We start from the raw sequence: 16,460 nt of genomic DNA on the forward strand, positions 1-16,460 counted from the left end.
GAAGAGAGTGAAGAGAGTGAAGAGAGTGAAGAGAGTGAAGAGAGTGAAGAGAGTGAAGAGAGTGAAGAGAGTGAAGAGAGTGAAGAGAGTGAAGAAAAAAAAAAAGCATTATTTTGTTTTAATTTTCACATTACAGATTCCTTTAGTGAGATAACACAAGCCAAGCTGCAGCTTCAAAAAGCTACAAATATCATCTTAATGATAGATCATCTCCTATCACTAACTGATCATTAGTTCATTAGCATTAGTAAAGTGAACTGAACTGAAATGCTTTCAGGAATGTTGCAGACATGTTTCTTCCGTTGTTGAATTGATTTTATAATTTCAAAATGAACAAAATCAAAATACCTAGAAATGAAAAAAAGTGTCCTTTCAAAAACTCCTAATTGCTGAAATACATAAAAATATATCTTTAAGAACAAAAATCTACAATATATACCTAACRCAGCTTTTCCTAAAGTTCATGAGCAGCATCATGAACTTTTTGCACATAAAGACTTGCTTTACACTTCCAGAGCAACTTAGTCTAATTTCAAATTTTTGTCCAASTTTTGAGGCTGGCCCTACACTTAAGTGTCACCTACAGCTTTCTTTGCTGATAATTAAAGTGTTAACTTGCAGATAACTAAAAATAAATTTTATGACATCTTGTGAAGTTGTATATGAAAATGAACAGGAGTCCAATGTTAGACTAGATCACTATATGCTGACAAATGTCATGGTAAACTTCTTCATTAAGACTGAAACAGAATCTATTCTCCATTATTGGTGGGTAGCTTCAGGTGGGTAGGATCAACAGCGCTTAGCCAACTGGCATGGACAAACTCGCCACTTTCTACAATCCAATGAGTGTGGATGGGACTGGACCACAGGCAGGAGCTGAAAAATTTGGTAAATAATTAACATTTTTTTCATTGATTGGACTTAAAAGGTGCTAGAAACTGGTGCGGGACAGGAATAAAGCAATATGACATTCAYTCCTTTTAGAAAATTGAAACTAGAGGAAAACATTTTTCCCCCTCCCCTTCCAAGCTCTATCATCACATTTGCACATAATTACAGCACTCAGTTTTTCTTCTTACATATAATACTTTAATGATTGAAGCCATCACCTGGGAAAACAGGACCAGAGTAAACATATACTCTTACACAAGATGCCTTAATCTTTTATTTTAGTCACAGAACAAGCAGTAGATATTAAACATTACAAGATGTAACGCGGTATCAATTACTCCCTAATCTGCTCTGTTTTCCCAGAGTCCATTCCTCTAGACTTAGGAGCTAACATATCCTAACATACATTGCCCAACAACTGTTCGCAAGCATCTTCACTGGAAACAACAATATCATCCTCATTTTTTTCTTCAAATCTCACAAGACTGATATCAGCAGCAGACATTGTGTGAGGTGGTTAATCAGATGAGGAAAACACCTTGGAAGAAAATTATTGTAATATTTGATTGTTGCCTGGGCAACTGCATTAACTTTCTTATCAGACTGCATATTTCAATACAGAGCTCACCAACGCACCCTTCGCATGGCTGGGAGCGTCTGTTTTGAAGCCACTGTACTGGCTTTGCCCAAATCTCATTTATGGCCTACGTGTAGACTGCAGCGACAGACAGAAGGAAGCAGGCACGTGTTTTGGTTCTCAGCAAAGCGCCTGCTATTCTCATGGGTGTGAAGCCACAGCAGTTTTTTTTTTTCCTCCACACTTGAAAGAAATCTGTCCCCACATTAACTGAACGGGAAACTCAACAAGAAGGAAAACATGTTTTGACATGTTATGGTTGGGTAATATGCTATAATCCCACTATTTCCTGCGTTCGTAACTGTTAGTAAGAATCTCAGGACTGCCTAAAATTAAACTTGTTTTGTAAAACAAAAACATATTTAAATTTCTGTATATTTTAATGTCAGAAAATACTTCCATACAACCAAAATTTAGTTAGCACGCCGTTTACGTGTAGATCTGCCATTGATCTAGTCATGTTGCAATCCTGCTCGACATGAATGCATTGACCATTGTAGTGACTGAATTAGAAATTAACCATATTTTTAATATATGGAAACATAATAATTGTGTAGAAATTCTCTTATGTTTGTTTTCCAAAAATGTCCATATTTATTAAAATAAAACAGGAGGTAATAAATGCCTACCACACAAATTACTAACACAATTTCCTGTGTAGCAGTATCAATCTTGTCACCTACTTGAGAAAAAAAAAAAAAAAAAAAAAAGAACAGCTTTTGAGTTTTCCAACATTTTTAGTCTTAGCACTGGGACCTTAATTTTTTTTTTTAATCTAACCAATACAAGTTGCAAATCTGCAGTACATGACATGAACTGTGCTCATATGAACAAGTGATCTAATTAGACCCTCACCAAAGAATAACATCTCTAAAATGATACACTGCATAAATAGTTGCTTTCTCCCCAGTTTGTCTATGGAAGCCTTGTGCAAAAGCAGTTTCAAGGGAAAAAAAAAAAGGATTTTTTTCCTACTCCCAAGTAAGAGAGTAGGAAAAATACTTTCATTGATTTTGTTTTGTTTGTCATTGATACGTAATACAGCAGACACGAAAAAAAGTCGTTTCTTGTAGCACCAGTGAAAAACTCAGTAAACTGAGAGTAAGCTCTACCAGGAGGAGGATACCACGGCATGCAAAAGACATCACAAGCTTGGAAAGGCCTCTGGAAGAGCTCTGCATGTGGACAAGGCAWCTCAGCTGACAGAACACAGATGAATTTTCAACTGGTCCTCAAAAGGGTCTTACTGGAATGGTACCATAATGATTAAGTGCAGCATAAAACATGGGGCAGGCAGCAAGATGCATCACCCTAGGTAACAGATCTGAAYGTGTTATCATTACTTACGAAAGAATTTAGAATTTTACACTAGATATGTTAATGAATATATCAGGTCAATTTTCCTCTGCCATTATGCCTTACGTGTTGCATCTAAGCAATGATGCCTCCTTTACCTCAAAAGCACTACAATAGAATGGTACTGAAAGGCATAACATGAATATTAAAAAAATATGGACCAACTTTTGTACAAGGAACAATTAGGTCAGGACTCTTATGGAGGTGGAATGATGGCAGAGGGGCAATAAAAGGATGTGTAAAGTCATGACTGGCACTGAAGATAAGAAGTGACAGCTCACCTCCTCAACGCAAGATTTAGCAAAAATTATTTTCAATTCCTACCAGGCAGCCAATTCAAAAGAAAATAAGTGCTTTTTTTCATGCCACACTGAAGTAGTGCAACCCAGCACTACTGCAGAACGCGGCAGATGCCCAAGTCTGTGAGGGTTCAAAAGCAACCAGCTAGACTTGTAGAAAAAGGGCAGCTGGCTGGACGCTACCTTGGCTGACCCTAAACCACAAGGTTGCTGACAACTAGGAGGTGGAACCGAAGACWCTACCCTGTATGTTTGTCCTGTCCTTACCTTCTTTAAGTATCTGCAAAAGAGTCACTGCAGACAGTGACTTACTAGAGCTGTTCTTAGATCTTCTTAGAGCATAAATGTTCCAAGTCAACAGAAAAGTATTTGCTTACACAATTTTTTTATGATTCCACAGAACATTTCAAGGTGCTTGATATGGCTGGGATTTTTTTCCTCTCCTCTCTCCCGTATTAAAGGCTCCAAATGAGCAATAAGCAAAGTGGATTCACTAACAATAAGGCCACATATACAAAAGCACTGTCCATCATACGATGATTTTGTTTCACAGCTCAGCTGCACATTGATAGCAATYGCATTTATCAGCTACCTGGCAAGGTCGAATATGGAACAGAGTACATGATATTACCCAGATCAAGATGCAATAATAAATTACTGGATAATGTCCACAGCATCTTCCCTCTACATCAAAAACCAAAGAAGTGATTTCTCTCAAGATGAACAATGAGTCTTGCTCATGTATAATCACTGCAATGTGTACAATATGAATATTTAAAGAAAAATCCTGGGGAAACTGCAGTTGTTTTCAGGGTATTGGGAGGGAGGAGCAGGGACAGGGTTGGTTTAGTTTTTGCCTTATCATTGCTTTATTCAGCATCATTTTTATGGATAGAAAGGACATATCTCCAATTTTAAATTAAAACCTATTGTTGGACAAACACACTTTATAAAAATTTTGAACAGGGACAATTGGTACATAAATTGTATAAAAGGTCAAAGTGAAAGGTCAAAGTGAAAGGAACAGGYTGCCCAGAGAGGTTGTGGAGTCTCCTTCTTTGGAGATCTTTAAAACCCGCTTGGATGCAGCCCTGTGCCACGTGCTCTAGGTGACCCTGCGTGAGCAGCGGGGTTGGACTCGATGACCTCTGAGGTCCCTTCCAACCTTGGGCATTCTGTGATTCTATGAATAAGATTTGTAAATGATGAGCTGGAAACAATTAAGAAAGCTTATGGATTTACAAGCATTTATTTAGGAATTACGCTATTAGGAAATTCAGTAACAAACTGGGACAGAACACTACTGCCTTAAACTACAAGAAGTTTTATTAAAAATAAAGATTCATATTTTGAGCAATGGCTTGATTTGCTTAATTAACAACTCAATCTGACAACTTTGAGAACAACTTCTGAGACTTTCTTACGAGGAGAAAGCACATCACACCAATATGATTTAGAAAGCAGTTAGTTCTTCAAGGTGCATTCAGCAAAGCAGCTTTTCTTGCTCACTTGCTCATTATACATCATTTTTAAAGAATGATCTAAAAATAGGGAAACAGCAGTTYCCTGCCTTTGCTGGTACTGACCTTTCAGCACTGGTGATGCTAATACAGCTTGACCATGCCCAACAGTGACWGTAGAGTGCAACACACTCATCAGGACTTAGCTTTATAGGTGCTCAGAAGCCCAACTCCAGCTGAATACAGCACTTTTCCTTAGCCTCCCCAGAGTTTATTACTGTAACCTACAGCTTCTTATGTCCACAGAYGCTACATATGCTCAACAGTCATCCAACATCAGTACTCATTTTTGGCTCTGTTTGCTTTGTACCAAAGCTATAGAGACTGAGAATTATATTTTTGCTCATAACCTCAAAGTTCTCAAATACAGGCGCAAAACATTAGTGCTCTTATWGGTGGTATTTAAGCATGACCCAAAATATTCACAATATTCCAGAAATAGCTGAAAAAGGATTTCCAGATGTTTGTAAAGTTAGTGTAGTTTTAAGTGCTATCCAAAACTTAACATAAACAGGACTAGGTTTCAGGAATTTATTCCAGCTTCATTTATAATTACAAATAGAAACAATACAGAAATTCATRTTTCACACAGCCCAACATGCCCCGGGCTCCTGACAGAATTCCTGTACAAAACCAAGTAGCCAAACAAAAATCCTCTGCAGCACAACAGAATTAAATTTGGTAACACTGTACTGCAGTAGAAAGAATATTCTACTATATTCTATTTCAGGAGGCTCCTGAAATATGCTTTAATTTACCTGATATGAAAACTTGACACGAATTATATTTTATATTTCTGAATTTTCAAATCGTTGCCAATTTCTTCACTTTACAGCACAACGGTAGAAACTTAGAAAAGCTTTCAACAAACAATTTGAGATAGCGGGGGACATAAGAACAAGGAAGTTGGAAGACAATTCTGATTAATTTTGGAAAAGATCATTGAAATAGAAACTTCTGGTATGAATAGTGATAAAACAGCAATGTTAATGCTGTAATGTCACAATCTCTTTTCAAGGACAGCAAACAAACAAACTGAACAGATTAGGTGGGCTGAGACCAACTGTTTTATATTCTGGCACATGTAGATCTATTAATTTGAAATTCATTCAAATAAACATTTTATGCTAGGGGTGTTTTCTATCTCCTCCCCACCCACTCCTCTCTAGAAAAAAAAGAAAGAAAGAAAAAAAAGAATAAAGAAAAAAAAAAGTTCGGACTACTGAAAGGTAGAGTCCAGTTTTTAAGGGCTTAGCAGGAAGGGACTGCATGATCCTCTCTGAGGACACAGACTTCAAACATAAAGCTCTAAATAAGATGATCCACAAATGAAATCTCCAGTCTTTAATGCAAGTTAAAGACAACACTCATGTTCCAATGCCATTATCAAATAAGGCTGTCTTGGAATACGGCAAGACTTAAAGAAAACATATTCATGGATTTCTTTTCAATCACAGCAACCACTTACAGATCAATAATTACATGACAAATAAATATTTACAAGTTATTGTAAGAAGTATTCAAATCCCAAAGAGCAATAAGATTCCTATATTCTGCCAACATATTTACATTCTTGTACATTGTTTTAAATTACTTTAGATGAGAATGTTTTCAACGTGTTCTGCCTATCATCCCTTCAATAAATACAACGAAAGTATGCCTTCTACCTTTTAGTTTTAAGAGGAAAAAAATTACTTACCAGTTCCTATATAGGATTTAAAGCGTCCTGATAGTCTGTCGACAAAGGCACCTAAAACATCTAGTCCCAGTAATGCCACCTGTTAAAACAAAAGCGTTAGATATACAAATCACTGAAGAAATCTTAATTTAAATATAATTATGGACATACATGCAAACATGGTGAAACCTTGCATCAAAGATAACAAAAGTTCTAATGCAAAAGCCAATGATTCCTAAAAACTTTGATTAAAGCAAAGATTTGAGGAGCATGGAAACTATCACTAATTTTTCATATACTGGTGCTATTCACTTTTTTCAGTATTTTTAATGTATTTGCAACCACAAATGTTAAAAAAATACAGAAAGAGGATTAGGCAACTGAGAAAGGTTCTTAATTTTCGCCTGCATTGTTTATTATGACTGCAGTTCTGTTCCCATTTTCTTTAACAGAAGCCTGCCAGGAGTCCAGCYCGGTGGCAGCGGGAAGTCAAGGCTGCCGTGGAACAAGGAACAAATCCCAAAACAGCCAGACTAGCTCAGCCTGGTCTCCTACACCAGGCTCCTAAGCAGCTGTAAGAAAACAACACAAACTAAAAAAAACAACGGGCAGCTAAAAACACTAAGCAAACAAATGGAACTCAAATATAAATGCTAAATTAATTACTATGGGTCTGATCCTGTGGATCAGACTTCTCCTCCAGKGGCAAGTTTCAAGGCACCTTCCTGGCACCAGTACTGTGGTGTCTGCAAGGGTGGTTTGGGACTCCCTCCTCGCTGCAAAGGCAGTTGTCTCTGAWAGTCTTCTTGAAGACCTTGACTTTTCTGAACAGCAGCAACTCAGATTTAAGAGAACTATGTCTATATTATTATATAATATATATTCTGATGCCAAAGAAAAAAATATTAATAAGATGGAGAGTATTTTAAAATGAATTCCACAAAGCACAGCCTCTAGTTTTTGCTTTGCTTGCTTTTTAAGTCTGACCTGGGWAAAAAACAGTAACCATATGGAAAATGTGCACCTTCACATAAGAAGGGGTCAAAGGCCTGATAACGAGCAGGTAATAGGCTACTTATTCCTGTGTGATTGCTACTGCTAACATCAATTCAGATCCCCTGCATTTCATTTGCATAAGAATATTTTATTTTGATCAAGAGAACAATAAGGTTTTGTATCCCAGGGAACAGATAAAGTTCAGTCACTTCTTATGATGCAGAAACCACATTTACCTTGATTAATCATTCCAGCAGTTGTCACTGTGGCACTGGTTCTTTGTAACTAAAAGTCTACCAGTAATTTGCTTAAGGAACACGGTAAGCCCTATTTCAATAATTACTTTGCAAAAGTCACCTCAGTAAATGCTATCAATATAAATATCCTGATGAGTAATTTTGTCTTGTGACGTGTTTGGGATAYGGAAATATATTGTTTACATTGCACAAGATTAAATAAAGCTCTGAAAAGTTACCTTGCTAAGTCAGAACGAGACACGAGACTAGCCTTGGGCCTTTAGAAATGCAAAACTACCAAACTGTGCTGGAAACCCTCTGTAACACCTGAACATGTAGCCTTCACAGATAAGGGCAAGGAAACGTGTTAGTAATRGTTTAAAGGAGCAACCTGGCAGAGCACAAGTTATCCCTTTAGGTCATACAGAATCCTCTGTAATGGCCAAAGGCCTGCAACTTAGTATAAGCCTTTATGGTTCCTGTAAATCGAGACAACTCGATGGGTCCTCACCTTGGAAAGAATGGGAAAGTACTGTTGCTGCAAAGCTGGCTCCCATTCCACAATCCAAAAGGAAAATCAGGTAACTTTTACTGARGCATGCTACCTCAGAAAACACTCAATAAGCTACCATCACTAGTAAATCAGGCCCGACACAACTSTGTTACATAACGTTTTAAACTTCAGCATCTTCTGGTAGGCACCATCCATTCGGTATCTGAGCAGTGAGTCCTGCYTAAGGAGTCCTTACACATAACCAAAGTCCTGAGAGACTGCAGTGAGCAAGGACTACCATCTGACATGGGGTCATGAGAGCAGCAGTCAAGAGAACCACAGAGTTGGGGCAAAACTGATGCACAAAGCAAGAAGCTGCAAGCTCTGGGGCATTATGTGGAACCGAGTGTCAATAGGGCTCTCTGCAACGAGTAGAGAAGCCTCTCGGGGCCCTTCCCACTGACTTATATGGGGTTATATCTTTAGGGCTAAAGGTCACTGGACCTATGTCTATCCACATATACATTAAGCCTTTTGCCTGGTGCCTAGAAAGAGGCTGGTTAGTTTGTACAGAATACATGCATCAAGAGCTGACAGCATGAGCACTGCTTTTACTACTATAGTGGTAGGTTTGTAAATTGAGACCGATCCAAAAGCTCCCTACTGTTTGAGGTATTTAACTACTGCCTTTGAGGCCCATGGCAGGAAAGGAATTTAAGCTTCATTGGACAGGAGTTGGTCAGTTGTGGTGGTGACCACTGTTGGTCAGTTGTTAAGATTTGACCATGGGATCTGAACCATCTCTGACTTTTTTTTTACATTACAAGGGAGAAGGGGGCAAAAGAAAACTCCAGCAGGTTCCTTCACCCGAACTTGCTCCATAATTTTACACTATAAATATAAACAATATAAACAGGACCAGCCTTCCTGCCACCACAGTGACGACTCTGGTTATCAGTAACTTAATTCTGCTCCACTCCAAGTTTCTTCCTCCTTGCCTGCTTTATTCACGTCCCTCAATACATTCCTATTCTCTTATTTTGTGGGATATTCAACAGCACTTTCCTCTCCTTAATGTTGCCACTCCAGTTTACTCCAGATCAATCATTTCAGAGACGTAGCCTCTTGATGCATTCCATGCCCCCTCACARGCCGAAACATCAGTCCCAACCAAGCCATCTTCAGGCTCCACTCTTCCTTGTGGGGACTTTCCCACTCTGCATCAGTCAGGGAGCCACCTCTGCTGCAAGCAACCAAAATGCCCCCTGCTGAAGCTATTAAATCATCTACACTTTAGATACTCTAGCTGACAAGAAAGTGTTATTTCCATTCTCTGGCTTCTTCCACCTTCATGAGTACATACGGCACTCACTTTCCAGGAGGTGTATGGGCTGTTTCCATAGGTATCGTTATCCTTCTGCATCACAAGGGCAGAGAGGGCCTCCTGTAACCTGCCCTCAAGGGCTTCGTGCTCAACATCTGGTCCGAGCGGTTAGTGGAGGGAAGCAACAAGTGAATGAAGACGACACTTCACTGCCTATTCCTCCTTGCTACTCAAAGATACAGATTTAAAAGCACGTGGAGAAACAGAAAAGGTAACACTGCAGTTCTTGAGCAAAGGCAGAGCCTCCCCTATCTAACAAATCAAGTTCACTAACTTTAAAGCAATGGTTGCAACTGTGGCTTAGACTAAAAACCAAGTGCCCCAAAGGCCAGAGCCGAAAGAGTCAACTCTTTCTTACTGATAAAACTGCACGGACTGCAGCCAGGGCTGTCTGGAAAGGGGTACAGACTATTGAACTTCCTCAGCTATGATTATCTTCTTTTCTTCATCTTCCTGTGATGACTGACCACAAATCATTTCAGCACTGCAGTTTAAGAAACCACAGTGGCAGATGATGCCTGAATGAGTCACTCATACTTATCCAGAAATTTAGGAGTGAAATTTTGCTGCTGAAAAAGTCTCGTTTCAGAGGTCCTTCTGCCCAGGCACAGGTCTGGGAGGTCCTTGTTATTTTGGCCTCTCCTGAACAGCAGCCAAAACCAGTCAGCCAAAGGCTGTCAAAAATTTTAAGGCTTACGTAAACTCCACTTTCCTGCCCTTTCCCATGATGAGAACTGTTGCAGATTTTCCCCTCATTAATCAAGAAACCTTTACCCAATCAAAACCCTGAAAATCACATGTTAACACCCTTCAAAGTCTGCCACTTTCTCTTCTTTCAAAAAATCTCTCAGAATCTTCATGTTGGTTTAACTCAGACAACAGCAGCACCTCAGAACTGTTCCACACTCTGTGGGTGCCACAACCACCAGGGCTCCCAAATTACCTCTTCAGCAGCACGGTTCTAGTTCCACACTCAGCTACTGTGGGAATAACTACTTGGCTTCATATAAAGTCCGGCTAACAGCAGCTCAGATCCATATCCATTTTTTTTTTTTTTTTTTTTCAATAAGGACTATTTTATAAATTTACTTCAAGTAACCCAATGGAGAAGTTTTCCAAAAAACTTCAAAAGAAGCTGCATGCAGATGAGTAAGGGGCTGAAGGGGTGAGAAAATGGGCATCAGAAAGAAAAAGAAACAGGTTCAGCCACAAGATKAGGATATGCCAAATATTCCCTTTTTTTGATCACTGCCATAAATTTTCATATCCATTTTTCCAAGGGCAGTGAGAACAAAACACAAGCATAAGATACAGTAACACAGGACATCTTAAGCCATTTGCTTTTTGAGATTGCCTGGCTTAAACATTTTCCACAAGGCAAAAAATGTGAAGAACAAGCACAYTGAAAAGCAGGACTCAGTAGGAAGGCAATCAGATTTGTAAGAATATTACATTTTAAATATATATTTTTACCAAAATACTTCATATGAGAACTTTGCATTTCCAAATGAATACAATGCTTGACGTGTCAGGGCTCTCTCATTCTCTCCGCTACCCTCTCATCTAAACTGTGTTTTTTTCAAAATGCAGTAACTCCCATTTTCTGCTAGTTATTCCTGCACCAGCTCCGCATTARTGCATGAGGAGATGAGTGTTTATGCAGCTGAACTGTAACCCTGCTTAGGAAACCAGTGTGACAAGGAAGCAGCCAGGGCCATTTCTCCACCAGCTCCTCCCTGTGCCTGTTCACTGTGTTCATATCCCCAAAAGGGCAATGAAGGGCTGATGCACTATCAGCAGCAAGCAGCCAGGGGGAAAAAAATGCCTTAAAATCAGCAATGCTGCTAAACAAAAATGCATGTTCAACTATGGCCTGCGTACGAGGGCTATCCCAATTCCCATTCTGTGGGGAATGTWATTCCCTTCCCTGTAGAGGTCTTTGCGAAGGTGTCTCATGTCACACTGMTTTGATTAAATTGCAGGTTACCAGGAAAAGAGAGAGTCCTCTTGCCCTGCTTCACTTGCAGGTGCGTTTGATCTGGTACACACAAATCTGCTGCAGTACCAGACAAATCAGCTTGCAGGAAAACTGAAAAGCTAATCCACAAGAAAAAGAAGTACATATATGCATATGTGTACATATATATATGCTACCTCAAGAACAAAGGTGAAAATGCATGGCCAAGGCAAGAACAGAGCTGTGTTTTTAAACAGGGATTACAATTAGGCCAAATGACAAGTATTGAAACTACAGGCTAATTGAGAACTGTGAATTCCACTTCAGAAGGCAGATCCCTGAGAATTTGGGACTATATAGTCTACATTTGTAATTAAAGGTTGCACAAAACTAGTCTTAATTAAACTTAAAATAATTAACACTTCTTGCAAATTTCCTTCCCTCCCTTCAGGAGAGATGCTTGGTCTATTTGCTTAACATTTGATTGTTTATTTATATTCCATGAATAAAACATACGTATCACATGAAAAAAATAGTACCCATTCCTCAAGGAAAAAAGAACCGAGTCTTGAACTTGGAAACTATTTCAACAAATAGTTGAAATAGTCAAACAAATTTCAACTTTGACACCAACCGGAGGAGRCGTTTAAGTTACTAATATGTCCTAATAAAAACTAGGAAAATAGAGGTCCTTGGAACTCCATGGTAACCAAAAAATAAAGGTTGGGAGGAGCCTCCCAGTTTACTCCATTTTACCGTGTGGSAGGTTGCAGCCCTCCTCGTGCAACCCGGCGTGGCGTTTGCCTTTCCTGCGGCATCCAGCATGACTGGCACTCAGCCTCCAAACCAAAACAACCCACACAYTTGGTTCTTATAAGTTGCTGCTTAAACATGTCCCACATCTGACATTTGTCTATTGAATCATTMTCACCAAAATGTAGGACTGGATTCTTGCCATTTCTGAGCTTCCCATTTTCCAGATCTCTGCATCTACATTTCATCCAATCTTTCATTTTTGTATTCCAAATTCCAGCTCACATATTTGCACAGTATCAAAAAAGTTACTAACTGCTGCTGATAACGCTCTTCCAGGACTCAGATAGAGTCCTAAATATTTATGTCTCGCGTATTTACAAAACTGGAGTTGACCTTCCTAWCTGGAAACTGAAAGCTCCTCCTGCTGGACTTTTTGTTGAACTAAGGACAAACCAAAATAAATACCTGCCAAACCACACAAATTTAAGAACTCAGGAATAGTAATATTGATATTTCAGTATCTCTTAGATGCTAAAACTACCTCTAGAAAAAGCATGGAATTAAAGTTATTCTGAAGATTTACCCAAAATAAACCAAGAGTGTCCATAAGCAGAAATAAGTAGTGTAAAACAGAGAGTTCTTTCTGCATAGTAATAAATCTGCTGCTCCAACATGAAAAAAGACCATTTCTTACTTTCCTACTGCAGCTCACAGAAAAGAATATCTATTACAAAGATAAGAAATGCAGACATTTTTAAGTCACAAGTATTGCTAATATATTTCTTGCATTAAAAAAATGCTTGATATACAGGATTGTCTAACTCCTGTATAACCTGGTGGCTGAAACAGTCTTGTAATTCTTCCAAATGACTACTAMATTTGAGAGAACCGTAAGAAATGTGCTGATTAAATCTCAAGAACCAAGATGCACATCCAGGATAACCCAATAAAGACAGCAGATATCTATCAGCAGTAAAAAAGTGCAATACCTAATAGAAGGAATTTACTGATTGAAACTGTATGACCCAAAACTGGAAACCAGCATCTGCAAGAGTTGCCACTATTTCCATCCTTCAGCTCAGCACAAGCTGCATCCCAAGTCTGCTTTTCCCATTTTTCYTCCCCAGAGCCAATTATAGGCTAATGGGCACAGGACTTACCCAGCTCAGTTCACCTGAACATCTGATGAACAAAAACATTAGGACTGTGCCATCTTTCTGAAGTTTCCTGATGGCTCAAAGCTGCATGAGAACAAATACCAGCTGACTAATSATCTCCTCTTGGTGCTTATGTGCGAGTTATCTGTTCCTTAAAAACAACAGCAACAACAACAACAACAAAAAAACTCTCAAAAATGTTTTTCTTTTGGCTGATCTACTGATCACTATACCAGTGGATCCAGTGGTCACTATTCTTCAKTTTTTTGGGCAAAAGGCTCTTTTAGACAACAAAGATTTATGCTATAAAATAATAATAATAAATGCAAAAAGGGAGAGCAAAGTCCAGGTTGTTTGAAACACAAGCCCAACAGGACACCAGGATGCTGAGCAAGCCGTTTCCCGGGCAGAGCTTAACTCTTTCATTGGAGGGAGGTCCCAGGTAAGAGCCAAGTCATGTGGATCCTTGCAACACTCCCTGGTGTTACAGGGATTTGAATAGTTTTGGGAAGCTATTTTTCACTGCATAAGATCAATGAAGTGTTCTTAATATACAAAACGAAAGAAATTAAGCAATATGTATTCTTAACTCCACCTTTCTGATTTATACCTTCGAAACCGGTAATTGCGTTTTCTTTTTCAATTAGGTAGGACAACACAGTTTCTCTCTCTGCTGTTCTYAGCTTGAAATTCCCAGTTGGGTTTTATTAAACACTAAATAGCTGCAGATTTCAAAAACAATGCAGAACTGCTCTTAAGTGGCTGATATCTTTTTGAGGCAATTCAATCATCATTTCTGATAACGAGCCTGTATTTGTTTACTGCATCCCGATTCTCTTTTCTCCAATAGTTATTAGGCAGAGCAACCCTCTTTTCCTATTCACTCCAGTTCCTTTCCCTTCTGGTATGTGTGGCACAGACTTCCTAAAACATCTCAAATGTTTTTTCACTTTCTTTTTCAGACACAGCATGAGGTTGAACCTGGGGCTCCCAGACCAGCCATTCCTCTCTTTCAGGATGATCAGCACTGCATGCAAGACCCGTGTTTTCCCAAAAAGYAAGGGACACATACGCATATGTGGCCCACCCAAGGTCAGTTTCATTGCTTACTCATCATCCATACTCATCATCCTACCGTACTCATCATCCATACAATGGAAGAAATGCACCTTCTGAAAGCCTCCTCCAACACTGCCCACTTGTCACTCCTGTTCACGCAGCCCAGCTGCTGTGGTCAACAGGCCCATGCGAGGCCGTGGCACTTCCCAAAGGCACAGCCATGTCAATAGCGGGGGACTAATTACTTGGAAGACTTAAAAAGTTTTCAGAAAAACAAAGCAAGAATGGTACATTAAAAGAGATGATTCTGGTTCTGTTTATGCATCCCTCAAAGAAAAAGGTCACTGGTGAAATATTAAAAATAGAGCAACTAAAAAAGCTTGTTTTAAAAATATTTTCCTTGAGAACACACATAGGCCTGTGAAACTCATTACCTTATGGTGGCATTCAGCCCATGAATTAAGTAGCAAACTGAAGTCCAACACTGACACACACACGACCCACGTAAGGGACAAGCACCAGCCCTCCCGAAGAGCCCCGACTCCTACTCGGGCGCTCCGCGATGCCGGCAGGCACCACCACACATGGGAATGCTCCAGCAAATCCCGACCGACGCGGGCCCTGGAGAGCAATCGTGCTCCTGCAATTAACACCGGGTTCCTGCTTTGAAGTAGAACTTGGCGCGCACAAAGACCTACCGATAAGTGTACATATGCAGCACTGAAAAAAAATAAAAGTCTCAGGTTATTATGCAAGGGATTTTTAATGGACGGCTCTGCAGATTCGCGGCCCTCTGCACGAGCCTCGCTCGAGCACAAGGTCACGGGGAGCAGCGCGTGGCCACAGCCGAGAGCGCCGCTGTCACCAGGCGCGAACAACGCGCCCGCGTCACCGCTCCAGGAAAAACACCTCTGGAAAAGCGAGTTCCAAGCATTAACGCCCAGCCTGCGTGGCTTAAAGTGCAGGAAACAAGTTCTRTTTAGCTTTATGGGGGTAACTTACATATCCAGTTCTTCCGTATGTTCAAGGGTGCTTATAGAAACTTGCCTAGGTTTCCCCTTTACAGTCACCAAGATCTGCCCTAGGATTAGGGGGTTGAAAAGCAAGTCAGTACAACGCAGGCAACACAAAACGTTTCCCAGCTGGCCGGATCTTTGATAGCGGGCACAACTCGCACCAAAAAAGCCACGCGGAGGAGCGAGCTGCACCTAAGGAGCTCCTTCCTTTCGGGAGGAGAACCTTTCGGGCCGCCGCGGTGCGGAGCTCAGCAGCCTCCATCCCTGGCCGCAACGGGGCCGTTTCCGTGGGCGAGCCCCGCGGGGAGCGCGCGCTGCGGGCCAACACCGCCACCCGCCGACGGCAGCGCCCCAAAACCACGGGAAACGCCGCAACAAGCCACGGCTATCACCACTGCCCCGGGGGATTTAACTCATCGGCGGCGGTTTTTTCCGCGGCTGGGCGACACCCACCCGTTCTGCTCCCACGCACGTCGGCGGCGCTCGCTGCGTCCCGCGGCGCGGCCGGGCACGCAGGGCAACGCCAGGCGTGAGTCATCAGAGCGGCTGCGCGCGGGGAAACGGCCGCGGAGGCTCCGCGGGAGCCGCGCGGGGGGCGCCCACGGGCCCCGGCGGGAGATGCATAAATAAATAAACGACACGGCCAAAAAAAAAAAAAAAAATGTTAGGAAATAAGTTAATAAGTTTTGCGATTAAGCGCCTCCTTCGACAGAAACGAGGAGGAACAAGTAAGCGCCGCTGGCTGCGCCTTCCAGACCACAGCGATTCCTCCAGGCGAGGACGCGCGGCCAGGCGGGCGGGGGTCGCGCCGCGGGCGCCCCGCGCTCACCTTGAAGTTGCTGGAGGCGAGCCAGGCGGCGAGCTCGTCGATGACCCTGTCGAGGCGCTGCGCGTCCTGCTCCAGGTCGCCGCTGCGCGCCGGCTCGCCCAGGTAGCCGAGCAGCTCGTGGCCCAGCTGCAGCCGCCGCGCCACGTCGCGCTGCGCCAGCTGCTCGCTGAAGTACTCCATGCCGCCCGCCGCC

The 16,460-nt window shown here is 41.3% G+C and overlaps 1 protein-coding gene across 3 annotated transcripts in view; it reads right to left on the reverse strand.

The window, feature by feature from the left end:
• CLASP2 (cytoplasmic linker associated protein 2) overlaps positions 1-16,447 on the reverse strand; it is a 127,747-nt gene extending 111,300 nt beyond the window's left edge. For all 3 annotated transcript variants that reach the window (XM_026034979.1, XM_026034978.1, XM_026034977.1), the window contains exons 1-2: positions 16,268-16,447; positions 6,406-6,484 (exon numbers count right to left, since the gene is read on the reverse strand). In XM_026034979.1, coding sequence (XP_025890764.1) covers positions 6,406-6,484; positions 16,268-16,447 — 259 coding nt within the window. The remainder of the gene's footprint in view (positions 1-6,405; positions 6,485-16,267) is intronic.
• Between the last annotated feature and the right edge of the window lie 13 nt (positions 16,448-16,460).

The sequence above is a fragment of the Nothoprocta perdicaria genome, unplaced genomic scaffold, assembly GCF_003342845.1.
Source record: "Nothoprocta perdicaria isolate Ctin4 unplaced genomic scaffold, notPer1 scaffold_154, whole genome shotgun sequence".
In the NCBI taxonomy this organism is placed as follows: Eukaryota; Metazoa; Chordata; class Aves; order Tinamiformes; family Tinamidae; genus Nothoprocta; species Nothoprocta perdicaria.